This window comes from Ipomoea nil, unplaced genomic scaffold (assembly GCF_001879475.1).
Source record: "Ipomoea nil cultivar Tokyo-kokei standard unplaced genomic scaffold, Asagao_1.1 scaffold0317, whole genome shotgun sequence".
In the NCBI taxonomy this organism is placed as follows: Eukaryota; Viridiplantae; Streptophyta; class Magnoliopsida; order Solanales; family Convolvulaceae; genus Ipomoea; species Ipomoea nil.
Genome location: NW_017616745.1, coordinates 1,560,814 through 1,584,016, shown reverse-complemented (window position 1 = coordinate 1,584,016; position 23,203 = coordinate 1,560,814). Strand labels below are relative to the sequence as shown.

General features: G+C 34.3%; 2 protein-coding genes across 3 annotated transcripts; one reads left to right on the top strand and one right to left on the bottom strand.

Annotated features, from left to right (window-relative positions):
- Nucleotides 1–752: 752 nt before the first annotated feature.
- LOC109168402 (basic form of pathogenesis-related protein 1-like) lies at nucleotides 753–1,414 on the bottom strand. Its single transcript, XM_019317427.1, has one exon. It carries the CDS (start codon nucleotides 1,370–1,372, stop codon nucleotides 866–868), a length of 507 nt encoding a protein of 168 aa, XP_019172972.1. The 5' UTR covers nucleotides 1,373–1,414; the 3' UTR covers nucleotides 753–865.
- An 18,286-nt stretch (nucleotides 1,415–19,700) lies between these two features.
- Nucleotides 19,701–22,477, top strand: LOC109168310 (protein PFC0760c-like). 2 transcript variants are annotated; one of them, XM_019317332.1, is made up of 2 exons: nucleotides 19,701–20,056; nucleotides 21,032–22,477. In XM_019317332.1, exon 2 carries the CDS (start codon nucleotides 21,074–21,076, stop codon nucleotides 22,211–22,213), a length of 1,140 nt encoding a protein of 379 aa, XP_019172877.1. In that variant the 5' UTR covers nucleotides 19,701–20,056; nucleotides 21,032–21,073; the 3' UTR covers nucleotides 22,214–22,477. The 2 variants fall into 2 exon arrangements, with proteins under 2 accessions (XP_019172877.1, XP_019172871.1); XM_019317326.1 differs by having other exon boundaries at nucleotides 19,701–20,061; nucleotides 21,035–22,477.
- The last annotated feature ends 726 nt before the right edge of the window (nucleotides 22,478–23,203 follow it).

Sequence of the window (23,203 nt, the reverse complement as noted above, 5' to 3'; positions counted from 1 at the left end):
TTTTATTGGGGTAGGTGAAAAATTCTTAGGTAACACTAGGTGAGATGGTCAAAGTCCGGTTTTCTGAGCTTACGCTACAGATTGAGATTTGAGACCACCCTAAATTACCTAGGCCAAATTTAGGCCTTTTGTGGGCTACCACATGCTAGGTCATGCATTTTTATTTATTTATTTGAATTTTATATAAAATAATCATAAGTTAATATTTTTGTTTCTAATGTTATATTGTTTTGGTTTATTTTGCAATAATAATGTGGAACTGTTAATGAATTCAACAAAATTCATGTGTGATAAATGCCCTAAATACTCTTTTTATTTTGGTTAATTGTACTTAATTAGATGACTTGTCAAAGAAGTGATTTTAATTTATGAGACAAAAAGGCATATTTTAACCAAATAGTTTTGATGTCACCCTAGCATGAAGATAACTTTTGAATATGAGCATAATTATGTATAATAAATCTTTGCAAGCAGGTTTAGTGTTTCTCTAACAAGAGAAGATTTGAAACGGTAGCCAATGTTATATATTTTAATTGCATACTAACCACGCAGTTTAAAGAGTGTTGTTGGATAAGATCAGAGAAATACCCTGCTACTACAAGTATGATTAAGCTCACAATATAATGGTGCAGTGGGATATCAAGTATTATATATACACTATTGAACACCCGAAAAAATAGCAAGAAGGAATTGAAAAAGTTGAAATTTAATTGAAAACATTATCTATGCATGAAACAATAATATTTAATTTGTTTCATAATAATATATACATCAGATATGATATTCTAATTTATTATTTTTTTATAATGCATGCATTGTGTGCATTTCACAAAATAAAAAAAGTAAGTAAATTGTAGGTGTAGGTTTAATAAGGTTTTTGGCCGGCATAGTTACCGGGAGGGTAATAGTTGCAAGTGACGAACATCCAACCAGTCTTGCATGTAGCCCTAGCACAACCAATAGTGGTGGTGTTGCCCCAAACCACTTGCGTATAATGGAGGCACTCTTGGCTGACGCAAGCATTGGTATTGTGGTTATAGTATGGCTTCTCATCCATCCACAACTTCACAGAAGCCTCCGCAGACAATTCAGAACCGGCCATCGCGATGTTTTCGCCGTACGGCCCTCCTGAGTGCTCCAGCAAACAGTCGGCAGCCCTCTTGGTGGCATAGGATTCCGCATATTCTGCTAAGGTGGTGTTCCACTTAAGAGGTGGACTACCAACAGCTTCTCGTGCTTTGTTATGTGCAGCAAGAAACCCTTCAATGCAGCCAGAATCACAGGCCGACTCTCCAAAAGATGCCTGGCTAATAGCGGCTAACCCAATTATATTTATGGCCACACACACCTGCAGAAAAGAAAACTCCCCCATTTCTTCTTTCGATCTTTTTTTTTTTTTTTTTTTTTTTTTTTTATTCTTATGATCGATCGATCGAGATGCAATCTAAGATGCAATGCCATTCACATTGGGTTATACGCTATTTATACTACTCTATCTATCCTAAAAGAGTGGATTGCTTTTAATCATTTCTATGGCTTACAAATAAAACAATAATGCTCACCTCACAATTCACAAATATAATATAATATTCATCAACACATTTAATAAGGAACACACAAATATTTCGATTCTAGGTAGACTATCTATAGCAAGAAAGTGGGAAAAAAAATGTTTATCAAACTTTTCATCATTAACCATGGAATCCTAATTTATTTATTTTAAAATTAAATTGATTAATTTATAGATAGTGATGGATAGTATACTAGGCCTGGGCCACATGGACCGGTCTAAGAAAGTAATTGGATCAAGAAAGCCCAAGAAAAATACACGATATGAAGCAACCCTAGTAATATAATGGTGATTAATTTTTTGATGTAGTATCATAATAAAGAAGGTTTCCTGTTGATAGGATATATTTTCCGACCGACATGAGTTAGGCCTTTCTTGTTGTTTGTGCAGGATCTTTAGGTCTGGTGTCGTTTAGCCAGAGCGGTCGGACCCGACCGCTAGGTTTCCCGATCGATGTTTTACCCCGGTTATTGTGCCTTTACTTTGCAAAGAGACAAAGATGATGAAGAGAGACACGTGGCAATGTTATGTGTTGACATAGAGGGCTCGCCGGGTGAAGACGCGTGGACGCAACGTGGGTAGCATGCCGGTAGGCCGGAGGGTTGTCTCCGGCCAAAGGCTATAAGTACCCACGGCGGCTAGAGTGAGGGGGATTTTGGACGATCAATAGGTTATTTACAGAGCTGCCCAACCGCAGTCAGTCGGCCCTCGGGATAACCATCTAGATTGTTCTAGGACTCCTTTTGATCAATAAAATCCCCCTTTACTATTATTATTTGTTCTCATTCAGTACTTTGACCGCATTACGTGGATATTAGTACTATCATTTTGGCGCCGTCTGTGGGGACTCGGTACGAAAAGCTATTGTAGACGAGTACCAGATCCCGATCATCATCATGTTTCCGTTCATGTACCAAGCACCGGAGGATGAGGAAGCTAGTTCATCCGGTCATCATTATACACAGCAGCCGGGTCAAACAGTTGACCTGAACTTGAATCTCTCACCTCCTCGATCGGCAGCTCCCAACCCGATCAATTATATTCAACCGATGTATCCAACGCCCGGTCAACAATATCCGTTCCCGGCGAGTTATCCATATCCAGTTCCACCTCCTCAATATGGTTGTTGGCCTAGGACACCAATGTATTATCCACCGGCCAGCTATCCGCCTTACATGCCTGCGTACACGTCCCAATAGTGGTCGGAACATCGCTGGGCTATTATTTCAAAATTTGACTTTTTCCGACCACTTGTCGGTGGTTGGAAATTCCTTTATACTTACCCCTGCGCAGTACACTTTCTGCCCAGTTTCCATACTTCTCTTTTTTTTTTTTTTTTTTTTTCTTACCACTTTCCACAGATTTTTTTGCTAAAGCACTCACAATAGTGTAGAAATCAAGTAAGGTATGTATATATATACGTAGAACTTCCATTTATATCATTTTTTTTATAGATCTAGTAGCTAGTTTGAACCTTTTTGTATTTTTGTATTTTTTATTTTTTTTGCAGGAGATTTTTTCACTATAGTGTTGAAATCAAGCTAAGATATGTGTATATATTTTTAAAATTTCTATTTATGTCGATTTGTTTTGTAGATCTAGCTTTAATTTTTTGTATATATTTTTGTGAATACATTTTAAATTTATTTATTTATGTAGTGTGCATATATATACATGTGTGTGTGTAAAATTTGTAGATCTAGCTTTAATTTTTTGAGATTTCTTAATTTATCCTTAATTATATGATTATCCGATCCGATCCGATCCGTTAACTTTTCATTAAGTACCGTTAATTCACCGTTAGTCTAATTCTAGTATTAAAGTCTAATATTGAATTATAACTACAACATTAATCTAAATATTAAAGTATTAATAGAACTCTAACCACAAATCGTAGTGCCGGAATCTTCTCAAACAATATTAGTATATATTTAACATTTTATGCTTTAATTTTTATTTGCTCTCCCTTATGTCCCGTATTTGGTTTCAACCATACCCATACAATTATTTTATTGACAATTATAATAAATCTTGACTATATTATCTTGCATTTGTAATATAATATCTATGCATGAACAATTCTAATATAATCTATGCAGGAACAATTCTAATATAATCTTGAATTGATATATTTTAAAATACTTATTTAAGAAAAACATTGGGCATTATCCCAATCGCACAATGCTCGTAAAAAACTAGTATATATATATATATATATATATATATATATATATATATATATATATATATATATATATATATATATATATATAGGGATGCACTCAGGTGCGAATAAGTGCCCAGGAGGGAATATGCGAACGAATTCGCGCGCGACACCTGTCCAGATCTAATAGTTTAAAAAAAACAAGGTGGGATTTTCGTAAATAATTGAACATCGAAGTGCAAGTAAAATCACTTACAGTGCACCTACTTTCACCTATAAGTGGATGTAATTTTGCCTTGTGCAACTATTTATAATATCGGTGCACCTACTTATAACTATCGGTGCACCTACTTATAACTATCGGTGCACCTACTTTTACCTATAAGTGCACGTAATTTTGCCTTGTTAACATTCACTTCCCGCAAACATTCATGCACCTACTTATAACTATAGGTGCAACTACTTATAACTATAGGTGCAGCTACTTATAACTATAAGTGCAACTACTTATAACTATCTGTGCACTTAGTATTGATGCTCAGTGTAAATTTTACTTGCACCTATAGTACATTTTACATGCACTTGTAATACATTTTACTTGCACTTTGATGTTCAATTATTTACGAAAATGTCACCGCGTTTTTTTTAATCCATTGATCTGGACACGTGTCGCGCGTTAATTCATTCGCATATTCCCTCCTGGGCGCTTCATTCGCACCTGAGTGCAATTATCTCTCTCTCTCTCTCTCTCTCTCTATATATATATATATATATATATATATATATATATATATATATATATATATATATATATATATATTCAAGCTTAGATCAAACTTGGAGTTTGATTTTTTTTTAATTGCAACATATATGTATACATATATAGATGAGAACATAAAAAGTGAGAATTGATCTTAGCCGTCTATCAAGATCTATAAATGGTTGAGGGCAATAATAAATAAAAATGTGGGCAAATTTTATTATAATTATTGAAAACTTTTGAATGTAGGATTCATTTTATAATTATTTTAAATTCGAATATTTTATTGGGGTAGGGGAAAATTTCTTGCGTAACACTAGGTGAGATTGTCAAAGTCCGACTCTGAATAGATCCTAAGTTTACGCTAGCACAGATTGAGACCACCCTAAATCAGTCGTTGTATCATGCACCGCGCGTCAAAACGGCGCTGTTTTTGCAGTTATAACGGAGTGACACTACAGTGTGTCTAAACCGACACTGTCTCACGTATTATTTTTATATTATTAAATGAAACTGCAGTTATATCAAAATGATAGTGTAGTTGTGGTGAAATGAAACTACAGTTTATAAAAAATGAAATTGAATAACATTTCACATATTTGAGTGTATATTGTAGAATGAAGCTATAATTATATTGAAATGATCATGTAGTTGTGTTTTAATAAAACTATAGTGTATATAAAATAAAATTAAATAACATTTTCACATATTTGAGTGTATAAATATTGAATGAAACTGTAGTTGTGTTGAACTGAAACTGCAATGTATACAAAATGAAACTGAAGAACAGAGTTCTTTTTTACAAAGATTCTGTTTCTTTTCATTAAATAAAACGACGTCGTTTTGATGCGCGATGCATAATCGATTATGCACCACGGTTATGATATAATTTGCCCAATATTACCTAGGTCATATCTGGGCCTTTTGTGGGCTACCACATGTTAGGCCAAGTATTTATTTATTTATTTTAAAATTATATAAAATAATCATAAGTTAATATTTTTGTTTAAAAGAGAATGAAACAAGTTCTTAAAACCCGCGTTGAACTCCCATATGAGAGGTTGTGAGTTCGAGCTTCAGTGGAGGTTATTGGTTTTTTGTGTTTCAGTAGGTTGAGAAAGTAGTTATGAACAGATAGAGCCAGTAGCATTAAAAAAAAAAGTTCTTAGAAGAGAAATTAGTATAAATATCAGTTTCACATCTGGAAAAATTGGATGGATTAGATCAAAAAAAAAAAATTTTTTTAAATGAGATGGCTTTCTCGTAATTACTATGTAAATTTGAACACTAAAATCGGCAATTCTAAGACTTTTCCAGGCTTTTACATTTATTAACATTTTGCATACTTAGTATTAAAGATTGCACTTGCAAAAATGCATTGCCGAAGAATGCATGACATATCCATAAGTCTGTCGATGGGACCGCTTCTAGCATAATTGTTGAAACTCCATGATCGCCTCGTGTGAAAATTGAGAGTTTTGTAAAAATTGAAAATTTGGTGAAAATTGAAAATTTGTTTGACATTGAGAATTTTGGGAAGATGATTGAGAAAAAGGGAAATTGGATTGTGAATTTTGATTGGTAGAATTGTCTTTTTCCATTGTGATAAAAAGAATTGAGTAGAAATTGAGAGAATAATATGAATGAATTGACGGTGGGATAAAATGTGAAGACAAGTGGTATTTATAGACACACATTTTACACATTTAATTTTTTTTTTTTTTTGGAAAGAGCCGTTCTAGAATTCGGCCAGCAACGGTTAGAATTCATTTAATTGAGAGTGGCCGCCGGCTAGCGGCCACTCTTAATCGCCCAGCCGGGCGCGTTGCGCACACGCGCCCGCTGGTTGGGTAGTGAGACGCAAGATGAATCTTTTTGAATTATCTCATTCCCTTATATGTTATGCTCCTTGGCGTAAAAGAATTCATGTAGAAAGAACTTGGAATAATCTTCTATAGTGGATGCTCTTAGAGTTTAAGACTTTGTTTTGAGTATTGATTGGCTCAATTTTTACTGCTTAAGGTCTATCGAGTTTTTTTATACTAGCTCAAGTTGATAAATGAGTTGATGTACAAATGAGCTAATATACTAGCTCTAGCTGGTAAACGAGTTGATACTCAGGGGCGTAACCAGATTTTTTTTTTTTTCAGAAGGGGCGGAACATTACAACAAAAAAAATAATTTGAAAAAAAACACACACACACACACACAAGTATAGCCATAAATATTATTGGATATAGACTAAAAATAAAACATATCAAAACTTTATAAAAATATTCATAACAATATATGAAACACAATTAATTTGATAAAATAATAAAATAATAAAATAGTTAGAATAGAAAATACATTATAAATTACACATCTCATTATTAATATAAAAGAATGTTATATATATATATATATATATATATATATATATATATATATATATATATGGGTTCAGGTGCGGGAAGGCTTCCCGTGCAATTGTGCGTAAAACGCACCTTAAGTACACAAACCATCCCTTAAGTTCAATGCTAGATCAGCTCAGCTGGTAATCATTTGACTCAGCTGGTGAATAAATACCTAAATGGTTTAATTTATGACTTCTACATACAGTGCATGCATGACATACACAAAGCTCAATGCTAGATCAGCTCAGCTAGTAGTCATTTGACTCAGCTGCTGAACATATGGATTATGACTTCAACCCACATTTGCCAGGTTTGATCTTGTGTCTTTACACACAATCTACCACCCAGAAACTAACTGAGTTGCCTTGACAAAATTTCTATAAGCTGCATACATCTGCTGCTGCTGGTGAGGGTTCTGATGAAGGGCCTTTGTGGAGTGCCACTAGGGAAGCATATGTTAAATAATCCTTTATGCGCTATAACTTAAATGCGGAAGCACAATTAACAATGATCGCATGTAAATCAAATCAATCAACTAAACATTGTTCATGATCATGTACTTTTAATTAAATAGGAAAGATATGACTTACTTGGTTCCATTGAAGATGTAATCTCTAGATTGAATGAATCAAGAATATAATGCTTCACCTCTCTGATCCGTATACCTTATTCACCTCCTGATGATACGGAGACTAGAAAACTTAGAGATTTGAAAACCGTTAAGATCCCTAGAGTTTTCCTGGGTATTTATAGATGTGATGAGAAACCTCTTTCAAGAGGAATGGGGAACCTCCTTTAGGAATAGAAATCCCTTTAGGAATGTGACCTCCTTTAGGATTGTGAAACCCATAACCTTATCCATTATACATCTTTTAACCTTTATAAACTTAAATTTTAACAGAATGAGAGGGAGGGAATTTCACCCAGTAATTCCGCCTTTACACATCACTAATCATCAACGTGAGTACCTTATGGAATTACAACCTTTATTATATAAATCATTGTTAGGAAATAATTATTTCTAACAGTCTCCCACTGATTCATATGAGCATGACACCTTAATTATATGAATCAACGTTAGGAATAAATTATTTCCAACAATCTCCCACTTGATTCATATATGCGTGACTTTACAATTTTCAATCCTTAATTTGAGCTCACTTAATATGAAAATGTAAAAGTCACCACCTTATCGAACTTTATTAACCGAATCATGGCGGTTACAGGCCTGACATAGCGTCCCGCTCCCTTCCATGTATCACAGTTAATAAGAATTCGAACCATAATAATAAGGTAAAATCCGAAAGTACCTTATTCCTTATGTCTTAAACAAGACCATTGTTATCACTTCTGAATTATGCATAAATAAGTGATCAACATCAACCATAACAAAATCAAAACCTGAATAGATACCTAAGAGTATCATCAACCTGATGTGCTATCAAACATAAATCCATACATGTATGGCAGAGTTAACCGTTATACAAGGACTTTACCAGTATGCCCATCCTTCCAACATGGCCAATGAAGGTCGTGCGCGCCAATCCCTTAGTCAACGGATCCGTGATCATAAGATCGGTGCCAATATGCACTATTGATACTGTTTTGATTTTGTACCTTCTCCTTAACAGACAGAAATTTCAAATCCATGTGCTTGGCACCACTAGTATATCTGTCGTTCTTTGAGAAGAACATGGCTGCTGTATTATCATAATGAATCCTCAATGGTTTGGTTATAGTGTCGACAATGCCCAAACCATAAATGAAATTACGCAGCTATGATTATTGAATTGTAGCCTCAAAGCATGCTACAAATTCTGCTTTTATAGTGGAAGTAGCAATGACAGGCTCCTTCACACTCATCCAAGATATTGCTCCATGAGCAAGTGGAAAAAAAGTATTCGAATGTGGATTTTCGGGTATCCAAACATCCGGCATAGTCTGAATCCGAATAACCTATAACCTCTAGGTTATTCGTTCCTTTTATAGGTGAGCATGTGATCCTTAGTGCCTTGTAAGTATCACATGACCCTCTTTGCAGATTTCCAGTTTATATCTTTCTAAAACTTTGTTAATGTGAGTCTTCTGGGATGAACCTAAAATCCCATTGTGTGATCTATCACAGAATATTTCTTATTCCAATCACATATGAAGTCTCACTCATATCCTTCATTTCAAAGTTCTTAGAAAGATATTCCTTAATATCGCGCAACATCCCTTTATTATTAGCAGCAAGAAGAATGTCGTCAACATGTAATACTAGGATTACAAACTTGCTTCCATTAAACCTTTATGTAGATACACTGATCAACAGTGATCAAAACCATATGACAATTTCAAGTATCATTGTCTAGAAGCATGTTTTAATCCATAGATCGACATCTTCAATCTACATATCAGATTTTCCTTTCCTGTGGCCATGAAGCCTTGCGGCTAATCCATGTATACTTCCTCTTTTAATTTACCATTCAGAAAGGCGATTTTAACAACCATTTGGTGGAGCTCAAGAACAGAATGAGCCACCAAAACCAAAATAATTCTCAAGGAGAATTATTATCCTGCATGGCTTGGTTAAATGAGACTGGATAATTATCAATGCTCAAGTGCATAAACAATATAGTCATCAGGAATGGCTGATCTTTTCTATCTAGTAGATCTCCTTAATGCCACTTCCTGCTGAGATTTCACTTGATCATCATCTTGAGTTTCAACCTCATCTTCATTTACAATAGCTTCCTCATGTGGAATTTGAGCATCTAGTTGTTGTTGTTCCAAAGTATTTCCATAAGGCTACACTACACTGAGCAATAGGAACAACAACATGAAAAAGGATCACTTGATGAATCTGTAACCATCAATGACTCCTTAATCTCAACATTACAAGCTCCCACACTCCCACTGACTTCGCCATTTTAAATGAAGCGAGCATCACCAGACTCAACAATCCTCGTACTTATGATTAGGACAATAAACATGTACCCTTTAGACCTTTCTGGATATCCAATGAAATAACCACTAATGGTTCTGGATTCCAATTTATTTTCATGTGGATTATATATCCTCACTCCAGCTTGACAGCCCCAAATGTGAAGATGCCTCAAACTAGGTTTCCTTCTTGTCCACAATTCATAAGGTGTTTTAAAAAACAACCTTACTAGGAACCCTATTGAGTAAATATGCTGTTGTCTTTAATGCATATATCCACAATGAAACAATCAATGTACAGTTATTGACCTTACTCCTAACCATTTCCCTTATAGTACGATTTCACCTTTCTTCCACACCATTTTTGATGTGGTGTGCCTAGCATTGTGTATAATGCACAAATGCCCTTAGATTCGAGGAATTTCTTTAAATGGACCGAGAATTTGCCCAACTTTTGATGTTTTCCCATAATACTCATCACCTTTATATGATCTAATTGTCTTTACCTTTCTATTTAACTGACTCTCAACTTCAAATATGAATGTCTCTGGGACATCCACAGACTGAGATCTTTCACACAGTAAATAGATGTAACAGTACCCAGAATGATCATCAATAAAGGTAATAAATTATTCATCACCGCTCCAAGACGGATCATCAAAAGAGACCACATATATCTGTATGTATTAAATCAAGTAATCATGAGCTTCTTGTGGCTGAGTACATGTCTGACTTGCTTTACCTTTATGCAATCGACACATGAACCATCCCATTCAGTAAAATCCAATTGAGACAAAATTTCAACTTTAATAAGTCTCAATATCCTTTATTTGGATATATGACTAAGCCTTTTATGCCACAAGTCAGTTGAAGATTCTTTTAGTGCACTCCTTTTAACACAAACATCACATTAAACAAGGAATTAACAAAGTCATCATTAAGATTGAAACAGTATAGTGTATCCAACAAAACACCAGAACCATAAAGGGTTTTGTTGATACGAACATTTGTCTCCAATCTTAAAGTAAAAATCCAATGTTTCCAACCTAGCTGTTGAAACAAGATTTCTAGAACAATTTGGGACATACAGACAACTCTCAAGATCAAGGCAAAAAACCTGTATCTAGCTTAATTCTGTAAGTTCCAATACCTTCAATTCTAGCTTTCATCATGTTTCCCATGAAAAGACACTTTTCATTTTCCATGTGAGGTTAAAACATCAAAAATCTTGTTTAATGTTATAAACATGTGTTGTAGCACCAGTGCCTAACCACCAAGTATTAGAAGGATCCTTAACAAGATTGGATTCAAAGCATACTGAAACTGAATGTATACTTTTATTTCCATCCAAGCTTTCCTCTTCAGGCATTCAGCCTTCTTGTGCCCAGGTTTGTTACAGAATCACCTTGCACCTTCATAAGATGCTTGCCCTTCTTTACTACTTTTAGATTTGCTGCTATTATCACTGACATTAAAACGGTCACCTTATAGCGTAATACGATAGTGTTCACTGCAAACATTTATCTCACATTCATCAATTGCTTTGAGTAACAAACCTTTATTCAGACTATAATTTATAGACCTTAAGTTTGCATTTAAATCCGCCTTTGGGTCAAATTTAAATACAATGTCAATTTACCGACATGCATCATTCACACATACTTGAATGAGACTATTCATCAAATTTCAATTTAATATGTAGGCCATCTTTGGACATGCACTACATATTAATAAAACAAGAATATCTCCTAAATTGTCAATAATCACATGTCTGATCTACCTTTGGGCAACCGCTAGAACCATGTGTTAATGATCACAAATGTTTATCAATCCTTTAGTGTCATTCAATGATGCAAAATACCTGTGTAGGTAAACATTTATAAACATAAATAATTATTTATCTATTTCCTTGAGTGGGCCACTTTGGTGACTAACGCACTCGCCTTATGCTAATAATTTATTTATGTGAATAAACCTTAATTTATGTTGTAGCATAAACATAAATGATTATTTAGCTATTACCATGAGTGGGCCGCTTTGGCGGCTAACACACTCGCCTTATGCTAATAACTCATTTATGTAAGTAAACCTTAATTTATATATATGTTATAAACATAAACATAAATGATTATTAGCTATTACCTTGAGTGGGCCGCTTTGGCGACTAACGCACTCGCTTTATGCTAATAATTCATTTATAAACATATATATAAACTAATAGTGGATATAACCTCCAACCATAATTGATCCCAAATGGACCTATAATTTAAAACAAATCCTTAATGCCTTAAATAAACCAAACGGCTCAAATATAAACTCAAATTAAATGAGCCTAGAATTTAAAGTAAATCCATAATACTTTAAATAACTCAAATAGACTCAAATATAAACACAAATTAAATGAGTCTAAAATTTAAAGTGAGTCCATAATACTTTAAATAACTCAAATAAACTCAATTTAATTGTCCAAACAAAATAAACCTTAATTTTTATGTCGTTCTCTTATAACATATATATAATACATGATTAATAGTGTCATACCATATAACACATAAATCATGCAATAACAAGTAATATGGACAACCACATTAATAAACAATCCATATAAATAATCCAGTATCAAACATATATATAGAGCAGTACATGCATCCACGTATGACGTATATGTTTGTTGATTATTCCAACATAGCAAAGAACATACACTACGTACATAGCTTATAATTTTCCTTTTGAACAGTACGTATATATGCATATATATATATATATATATATATATATATATATATATATATATATATATATATATGTTAATCCTATTTGATTCAATTTCAAAACAACATTTGCATACATATATGTATATGAGTTACTTCCCAGAGAACAGTACATTGCACAATAGATTCCAGAACATGCAAATCAGTTTTTCTTTTAATTAAATATGTATATGAACAGTGTGTGAATCCATCAAATATTCGCACAAGAAATCAGTTTTTCTTTTAATTAAATATGTATATGAACAGTGTGTGAATCCATCAAATATTCGCACAAGATATTTAATTCCAAGAAATCAATTGTTGTTAACATCCATAACAATCCATCATCAACGATGCAGAACGTACATATGACGCAATAAACAACAAACCCACAATCAATAAACCTTATAATTAAAAAATCTCCAAATATCATGAACCCTAATGTTAGTGATTAATCAATTTACAAGCAGGCTCTGATACCAAATGTTAAATAATCCTTTATGCGCTATAACTTAAATGCGGAAGCACAATTAACAATGATCGCATTTAAATCAAATCAATCAACTAAACATTGTTCATGATCATGGACTTTTAATTAAATAGGAAAGATATGACTTACTTGGTTCCATTGAAGATGTAATCTCTAGATTGAATGAATCAAGAATATAATGCTTCACCTCTCTGATCCGTATACCTTATTCACCTCCTGATGATACGGAGACTAGAAAACTTAGAGATTTGAAAACCGTTAAGATCCCTAGAGTTTTCCTGGGTATTTATAGATGTGATGAGAAACCTCTTTCAAGAGGAATGGGGAACCTCCTTTAGGAATAGAAATTCCTTTAGGAATGTGACCTCCTTTAGGAATAGAAATCCCTTTAGGATTGTGAAACCCATAACCTTATCCATTATACATCTTTTAACCCTTATAAACTTAAATTTTAACAGAATGAGAGGGAGGGAATTTCACCCAGTAATTCCGCCTTTACACATCACTAATCATCAACGTGAGTACCTTATGGAATTACAACCTTTATTATATAAATCATTGTTAGGAAATAATTATTTCTAACAGCATAGTGACCATCTCTTTTAGCAATAAGCATATCATGCTTTCCCTTCTCCACAACAGCCCCATCCTTAACTACAGCAATTACATCAGCTCCTCTAACTGTTGACAGCCTGTGTGCTATCATTATCGTGGTCCGATTCACCAAAATCTTATCCAGTGCATCCTGAACCATCCTCTCCGATTCAGCATCTAGTGCGCTAGTCGCCTCGTCCAACAGAAGTATTCACGGGCTCTTCATAATGGCTCAGGCAATGGCCACTCGTTGCTTCTGTCCCCCAGACAGCTGAATCCCTCGCTCCCCTACCACCGTGTCATATCCCTGCATATTTCGTGTCATGTTAAGCTTAAGAACCAATTTATTTATAGACATCTAATCCCTATACAATGAGTCTAACCCAAATCGCAGGAGTATAAGACAAACACTCATTTAATTCTGACCTGTTGCAGGCCACTGATGAACTTGTGAGCGTTTGCCAGCTCTGCTGCAGCTATGACTTCTCCTTCTGTTACATCTTCTTCTTTCCCATAGGTAATGTTTGCTCTGATGGTGTCATTTAATAAAACTGGTTCTTGGCTTACAAGCCCCATCTGCTTCCTTAGCCATTTCAGGTTCAAATTTCTAATATCAACTCCATCTAGCATTATTCGCCCCGAATCAAAATCATAAAATCTCTGCAGCAATGCTATCACTGTCGACTTCCCACTCCCACTCTTCCCCACAAGTGCAACTGTCTGGTAACAGTAGAGGTTTTCAAAACGAGACGTTTAAATTGGTTCAAAATAGTTAGAAAGAATGGATGAAAAATACTACTGTATCTATCCTAAAAGAGTGGATTGCTTTTAATCATTTCTATGGCTTACAAATAAAACAATAATGGTCACCTCACAAATATAATATAATATTCATCAACACAAATATTTCGATTCTAGGTAGACTATCTATAGCAAGAAAGTGAATATAATATTCATCAACACAATTAGGCCCCATGGATATAAGTGAATTGATGTAATGTGAGATTGGTTTTTATTTCTCTCTTATGGTAGTGTTCTCATCACAGGATCCTTAGCGCATATATATATATATATATATATATATATATATATATGGATGCACTCAGGTGCGAATACGTGCCGAGGAGGGAATATGCGGACAAATTCGCGCGCGACACCTATCCAGATCTAATAGATTAAAAAAACGCGGTGGCATTTTCGTAAATAATTGAACATCGAAGTGCAAGTAAAAACACTTACGAGTGCACCTACTTTCACCTATAAGTGCATGTAATTTTGTCTTGTTAACATTCATACACCTGAGTGCACCTACTTATAACTATAGGTGCAACTATTTATAACTATAGATGCAACGACTTATAACTATCGGTGAACCTACTTTCACCTATAAGTGCATGTAGTTTTGCCTTGTTAACATTCACTTGCCGCAAACATTAATGCACCTAGGTGCACCTACTTATAACTATAGGTGCACCTACTTATAACTATAAGTGTAACTACTTATAACTATAGGTGCACTTAGTATTGATACTCAGTGTAAATTTTACTTGCACCTATAGTACATTTTACATGCACTTGTAATACATTTTACTTGCACTTCGATGTTCAAATTAACTGAATACACATAATGGGGTTTGGTTAACATAATACACATAAACTCTTAACTGAATACACATAAACTCATAACACAATACACATAAAATTTTAACTAAATACACATAATGAGGTTTGGTCTGTTCAGATGGACGGAGTGAGGTCATCATGACGTCAGCATAAAACGCGCGCGTTTCGTGCCTGGGCGCACATTGCTATGTGCGGCGTGGTGCACGATATAATTTGCCACATAACTGGGCCTTTAATTAGTTTGTCTGAAACTTATTTGGGCTTTCTTGATACAGCTCAGCCCAATTTGTAGACCATAGCCCACAGGTTGCAACTTAAGAAACTTTGTGTGTGTATTTTTAGGGAATAAGACAACGGAGGAAGAGGGGAATTTGGGCAAATTATGTTCTGGAATCGTGTGCACACGAAATTAGATTCATAATTTCTAAATTATAAATTCATCATTTCTATACTATAGATTCATAATTATTGAACTCTATATTCACAATTACAAAATTCTATGTTTATATTCCCAATTGTTAAACTCTGTATTCAGAAATCACTGAACTATATGTTCATAATTTGATAACTATACAGTTTAGAAATTATGAATATGTAGTATAGAAATTATGAATCTATAGTATAGAAATCATGAATCTACAGTTTAGAAATTATGAATCAACAACACTGTTGCAAAAATTTGTATAGGCGCTAGGCGCCCTTAGACCGTGGCGATTTTCCCCCTAGGCGCCCACCTAGGAGACCGGCCGCTTAGGCGTCCGTCTAGCCCCTAACTCGGCCGACTTGGCCGCCTAGCGTCTAAGTTAGCCGAGTTAACTCGTCCATTTCGATCAAGTTAACCCAATCAGCTCGGCTTGGCTAATTTTTTATCATTATATATATATATATATATATATATATATATATATATATATATATATATATATATATATATATATATATATATATATATAACACACACACACATACACACACACACACACACACACACACCCGTAGACTAGTTTGATACTTTGAATCTTTGGATGATTGAAATATTTGAGTATTTCATATTTGAATATTTTTAATTTTTAATATTGTTTTGATGTTATGACTTATGAATCATTATTTCATTTATTTGGATGTGTTATTTGATTGAATGTTGAAAACAGTCTCATTAAAATTGTCAAACTGCAAGTCTGCCACTGTTTTTTTTTGCATCCGCCTAGCGCCGCCTAGGACGCTTAGGCGCTAGGCGCTGCCCGGGCGCCCGACTAGCGCTTAGCGCCTAGCGCCTACTGCAACATTGATATATAGTATAGAAATTATGAATCTATAGTATAGAAATTATGAATTTATAGTATAGAAATTATGGATCTATAGTATAGCAATTATGGATCCAATTCCGTGTGCACCTTGCATGGTGCACACGGTTGCACACTTGCACAACATAACGCTCCGGGAATTTGTAGGGCAAATTATGCTGTGCAACCGTGTGCACCATGCATGGTGCACATTATTCTATGTTCATAATTACTGAACTATATGTTCATAATTATTGAACTCTATATTCACAAATACAGAACTCTATATTCATAATTATAGTGCTATATGTTCATAATTTTTGATGTTCATATTTCTAATTGTTGAACTCTGTATTCATAAATCAAATAACTATATGTTCATAATTTGATAATTATATAGTTCAGAAATTATGAATCTACAGTATAGAAATTATGAATCTACAGTACAGATATTATGAATCTGCAATATAGAAATTATGAATCTACTGTATTTAAGTTATGAATCTACAGTTTAGAAATTATGAATCTACATTATAGATTTTATTAATCTACATTATAGAAATTATGAATTGGAACCGTGCACACCATGCATGGTGCACACGGTTGCAAAACATTACTACACTAGCCACTAGGAATACCAATCATCTTATGTGTAATAGTCTGTAAATTACGTATACTACACATGACTTGAGGTCGAGAATCATGTTCCATCACTTCGACCACATCTTAATTTAGGTGTCGGACTAATCCTAAGCCCACAAGACTCCACCTCTAGAGTCACTGTAGTCGCGAGTCGCGCAACTGGTCAAATCCTATCCAGACCTTTTAGCATCTTTATGCCTTTTTCTCATACAAACCAACTGCGCTATGTTTCGGGACTTATTATTATTATTATTATTATTATTATTATTATTATTATTATTATTGAAAGAGGCTTAGGTTAATCACAAAAGTAAGTCATGTACAACCAAACCACCACTACAAATAAACAAAAACTATTACGTATGTAGTTTATTATATATAGCAATAATTTAGGCAAATTTTCCTCTAACTCTTATTTAACTTTTTTCTTTTTTTTTCTTATCAAGCCTTCTTCTCTTAACATTGATTATATATCTTTACTGTATTGGTTGTTACATTGTACCTGGTATTCCATTGTTTGCAGCTATGATCCTCCTCCTGGTAACATCGTTGGCGATTGAAAAACCTTACTAACGAACTGATTGAACTGTACGCAACACACACGATTAGTATTGTTTTGTTTGACATATTCTTAAAAAGACAAATAGATATGCAGACTAGACGGCTTTGAGATGTTCGAACTAGGCTTCATATATGTTCCCAAGGGGTTAAGTCTTTTGTTGTTTGAGGATTAAGATAATTGGTGTAGCTATGTCACGTTTTATGTAGATGCATGTTTTTTTTTTTTTTTAAATGACAAAAACACATTAATGATCCTTTTTTTTTATAATGACAAAAACACATTAATTTCTTGGGCCGAGCTAGCTCAATTGTTATATTGTGCATCAGGGCTCACAATGCCCTCCCAAAACGACGTCGTTTTGTTAAGTTGGGTGAGGAGTTGACACGACAGAGTTTATGTATTCTGTTATACAATTATATATGTACATTGTAGTATACAATTATGTACATTTTATTATACAATTATGTACAGTCGAAATAGGGAATTTTTTAAGAATTAGGAGTTTATGCGTATTATGTTAAGAGTTTATGTGTATTATGTATTATGTTAGATTATATGCATTATCCTTTCAAAAAAGTGTATTTATATTCTGTTATATAATTATGTACATTCTATTATACAATTATGTACAAATTAGTATGTAGACTATATGACATTTTGTTTTGAGATGTTCACATATCAATTTGCTATTTGAGGATTTTGCCGGTATAGCTATTCCATGTTTTCTCTTCTCAATATATTACAAAATTTGTAACGCTTTTATATTAAAAAATTGTCAAAAGCACATTAATGAATTAAATTAATTTCTTGGACCGGGCTAGTATTAGTAGACTTTTGAATTAGGCTCTGTTATTAACCGAGATGGCGAGATTGGTCAAAAAATACATTAATAAGCTCATTAATACTAAACAGGCAAATTATGCTAAGGTGAACACGGTTCCCAAACTGTTCATAATTATGAAAATATATAGTTCAAAAACTATGAACATAGAGTTGTGAACATAATTATGAGCATATATTTCTGTAATTATGAAATAGAGATTTAATAATTGTGAATATAAACTTTAAAAATTATGAATATATAGCTTTATAATTATGAACATATATTTTAGTAATTATAAATATAGAAACTCAATAATTATGAATATGAATTTAAAAAATTATGAATATATAATTTTATAATTATGAACATATAGTTCATTAATTATGAACATAAAGTTATGTAATTGTGAATATGGAATTCAATAATTATGAATATGAGGTTCAAAAATTATGAATATATAACTTTATAATTATGAACATATAATTCAGTAATTATGAACATAGAACCGTATCCACCTTGCAAGGTGGACACAGTTCCACAGCATAATATCATAAACTAATACTTAACACCTCATTTCGGGATAACTCGAGTTCGATTCCCACAAGTGATGATTTCCTCTGGGCCAGCTTCTGTACCTCTCGGAGCGAACTGGGTGGACCTGTATCGTTAAACAGACAGAGAAAGACCGCGACCACATTGTGATTTACATAAAAAAATACTTAACACCTCGAAATCAACCTGATCCATATTAAAAGTGCTTTTTATATAACCCATATATGTATCATTAGTCCATCCATCATATTTTTGCTATTAATTGTGGAATTGATATTTATTTATGTGAATTGTTACTTGTTAGCTATCCTATCTTTTAAGGTTCATTCATGAACCAAATCTCATAACAAATGTCTGGTTGTCTACTTTGCATGTTGCAACTTGAAGCTTACAATGAATGGACATTCATTCTTTTGTCTAGTTTTGGAATGATTGAAACATTAATCACACAATATAATGTATTTCCAATCAAAATGAATTACGTAGTATTATTAATTTATTATTATTGAATTGAATAAATCGAAAGTGGAAAGTAGAAACAAGAACATACGACAAAACAACCTCATCAGAAACGTATCATTTATGGAAAATTAACCGATTCCGTCCAAGGCTCATACGCTTCTTTCCCCTCTGTCACTCTGCTATACTGAGTTTAGTACTCCGTACAAACCTTTGCCTTCATCTTTCTCGTAGATCCGAACTAGAAACAAAATTGCAGAGTAGAAAGTAGCTGTCAAATGTGAAATGCCCTCTCTCTCTCTCTCTCTCTCTGTCTTTATATCTGTCTAAAAAGCTAAAGGGCACTCGTTGACAAGAAACAAGTTGATAGAAAGTTTATCCAATTTCTGTGATTTGGAGCTGAGATTTTCTATTGTGTGGTCACTGTGCTGATTTCTTCAGACCTCAGTCTCTTACCCACATCTCCAGGTATTTTGTGTTGTTCAAGAATTGCCCAAAGTTGTAATCTTTAAGCTTGTTGCAGTTCTTTTATGTATCTTTTGGTTTTTAGTGATGTGAATTAGTGGCCAAAGTTTCAATTTTTTGTTTATGCTGAGGAATTTGAGTGCAGTAATGGGTAATTCTTTACCATAAATTGGATGTTTTTGGAAATGGGTTTGGAGTTTTGATGTTTAATTTGATGAATGTTTGTTAGGCTTGAAGGGGGTTTTCTACTTTTCTTGTCTATTGAGTGTTTTGAGTGTGGAATTAGTGAATGATGCAAAGATCAATACTCCAAGATTTTTGTTCTTTTCCAGTTTCATTGTCAGTGTTTGAAGATTAAGAATTCTCTCTGCAGAAACTTTGCGGTAATGGGAAAGATCTAATTGTGATGATAAAGTTTTGTACTTTCTATTGCATTTTATTGCTTATTCTGCTCCCTTTAATAGATATTTAGTGGCAGTTCTTGGACAATCTTTTTCCTTGAAAATGCATTTATACATATTTTTGTGCTATTTGGTTGAGATGATTAGATAGCAAGATTCGACATCGAACCTTAAGAATGTAAGAAGAAATGGCTATTTGGTTCAATGCTTTCTTTCTCTGGTTATTGTATGTTGGGCGTCGGGGCCGGGCTGGCTGAGTTCAAGCCCCTGTTCGATTCGAGACGTGGCGTTGTGGCTTACCATGGAGGGATGTTGTTAAATGGTTAATGTCCACCTACTTATCATCAATTGGTTTTAAGTAGGATATGACAGCCAGATAGCCAAAGAACTCTGTGGTTAAGCGTGTTTGACTTACAGCAGTCACGTGATATGTTATCTATAAATTGGACCTTGAGAATGTAATCAGTTGCGGTTATTTGGTTCACAGCTTTCGTTGTCTGGTTATTTGTACTTGATAGTTAAGGGTAGCGGTAGAATTTGCATAATTTAGTGTTTCTTGCTCGTTTATGAAACAGGGAGGGGATATTGAGATATAGTTCTTGTTGTCTCTCATCATGTTCAAGCAGTCGCCTAGTGGGAGGATGAACAGATCGAGAGGATTTAAGGTGAAGAACGTTCTGCAAATCTGTGTGTTGCTTGCCGTTTGCCTTTGGCTGGTTTACCAAGTGAAACAGTCCCACGAGAAGAAGAAACAGTTTGATGGGAACGAGTCGAGTTTGTCTCAGAAAACGGGAAGCAGCAGCGATGGAGGTCCAAATTTAGGACGAAAATACCTCCCCGATTCGAAGGGAATGGCTAATAGTGGCACGGAAGATAACAACCTGGAAGAAGATGGTAGAGGAGGTGGAGATGACGATTTAGAAGAACACGATCGGGAGAAAAATGATGGCGAGGTTGAACGAGAAGACAAAGCGGTGGGTGATGATGAGAAGGAGAGTGAGGAGCGAGATTCTGATGATAATAACGGGGACGAGATTTCCGAGGACAATGAAAACGATGAGGATTCGGGGAGTAAGCACGAGGCACAAGAGGTACTATATAAAGCAGACGATGCTTCAAGTGCAGTAACTCATGATAGCATCGAGGAAGTAAGCGAGAACGCTGAGGTAAATGTTCTGGAACAGGCAGGAGTAGTCAATAACGACAACAAAATTAGCGATGGTCAAGACACAATAGGCCACGAAGAATCTGAGCATGTCTCGGAAGGGTTAAATGGTCATCCCGTGGAAAGAAATTTGACCGAGAAAACCGGGGAGGCAAATGATTTATCCATCCAGAAAAGAGATGATTCTGCTTTGGTTGTCAATAATAGTCTCTCTGAGTCTAATTTAACAACCTTAAAAAACGGGGATGCAGAATCAACCGAATCAGATTCCTCAGCTGAATCTAATCACTCGAAATCTTCTGTCTCGGAGAAGGTCATACATGGTCATCCTCGGTTCACAACCGAGGATGACCGATGGTCCACGACAATCGATACTGATGCTGAGAAATCTCGAACAGTTGATGAAACAGGCAGAGCAGACGAAGAGTTCGAGTCCTTCAATACTGAGAATATAGGTGAAATCGAAGATCTGATTGACTCCTCCGATTCGTCGTTTTCCCTGGACGAGAAAGATGTACGCACTGATCTCGAAACCCTTCCGGAAATACAAACCGAAGGAAGTAACACAGAAGATCCTGCAGCCAAATGAAACTGTATAATATACCATTTCTACTGCAGCTCAAATTATTATTATAATTCCTTCTTCTTTTTCTTCATTTTTTGTTTAATTCACTATTTAGTTTATGAATCTGCAAAAAGTTCTATGAATGCTTTTGAATATGAGAAGTATGGATAGAGAAACAGCTTGTACAACTTTGTGGGCAAAATGTTGGCAAAGTTGGGTTCTGTATAATCAACTCTTGTATATCAAATTGTGGTTTTGTTGTTCTTAATCTGTTTATGCTTTTCTGAACTTACTGGTATTGAACTATGAACTGTATATAATGCTTCAACACTAACACAAAATCTTGAATTCCAGTGCACTTACTCTTTCATTCATGCATTAATCAAAACTCGATGAACAATGAAGTTTAAGTAATTACAGAAAACAGGTTGCAGATGAATGAATATAAACTACTAAAAGGAAATTAAACAGTTAGCTAACAATTGATGTTAGTTTGGCAATGCAGCATCCAAGGGATGGATTGTCACTATTCTTGATCTATCTGCCTTGATTTTTCTCAGCTTTAATTTTGTGAAAATGGCCTACAAGCATCCATACTTAGATAGTTTGATCCACTCTAGCAGCCAATGTCATGAAAAATGGAAGCTTGAATGCAGTGGCAACCAATAGTTATTGCAAGGACCACCACGATCCAAAAACGACATTGTTTTGCGTAATTTTTTTTTTTTTTTTTTTTTCACACTGACCCACTGCAGCATACATTTTTATAACTCATAATGTACATTATTCTAAAGCATAATAATCCTGTTTGGTAAATGGCGGTTAGCTATTAGCTTATTGAGTTAATTAGAGGGTAGAACTAGTTGATTGTAGAAAGGTGTTTAGTAAATTAGCTATTAGCTGTTTCACATAATTTCTTTTCTCAAAAAGCTAATTGAAAAAGTTGCTTTGAGCAGCTTTTTGAATTTTAACATTTTAGAGTTACAAAAAGCTAATTAACTAAACACTAATATT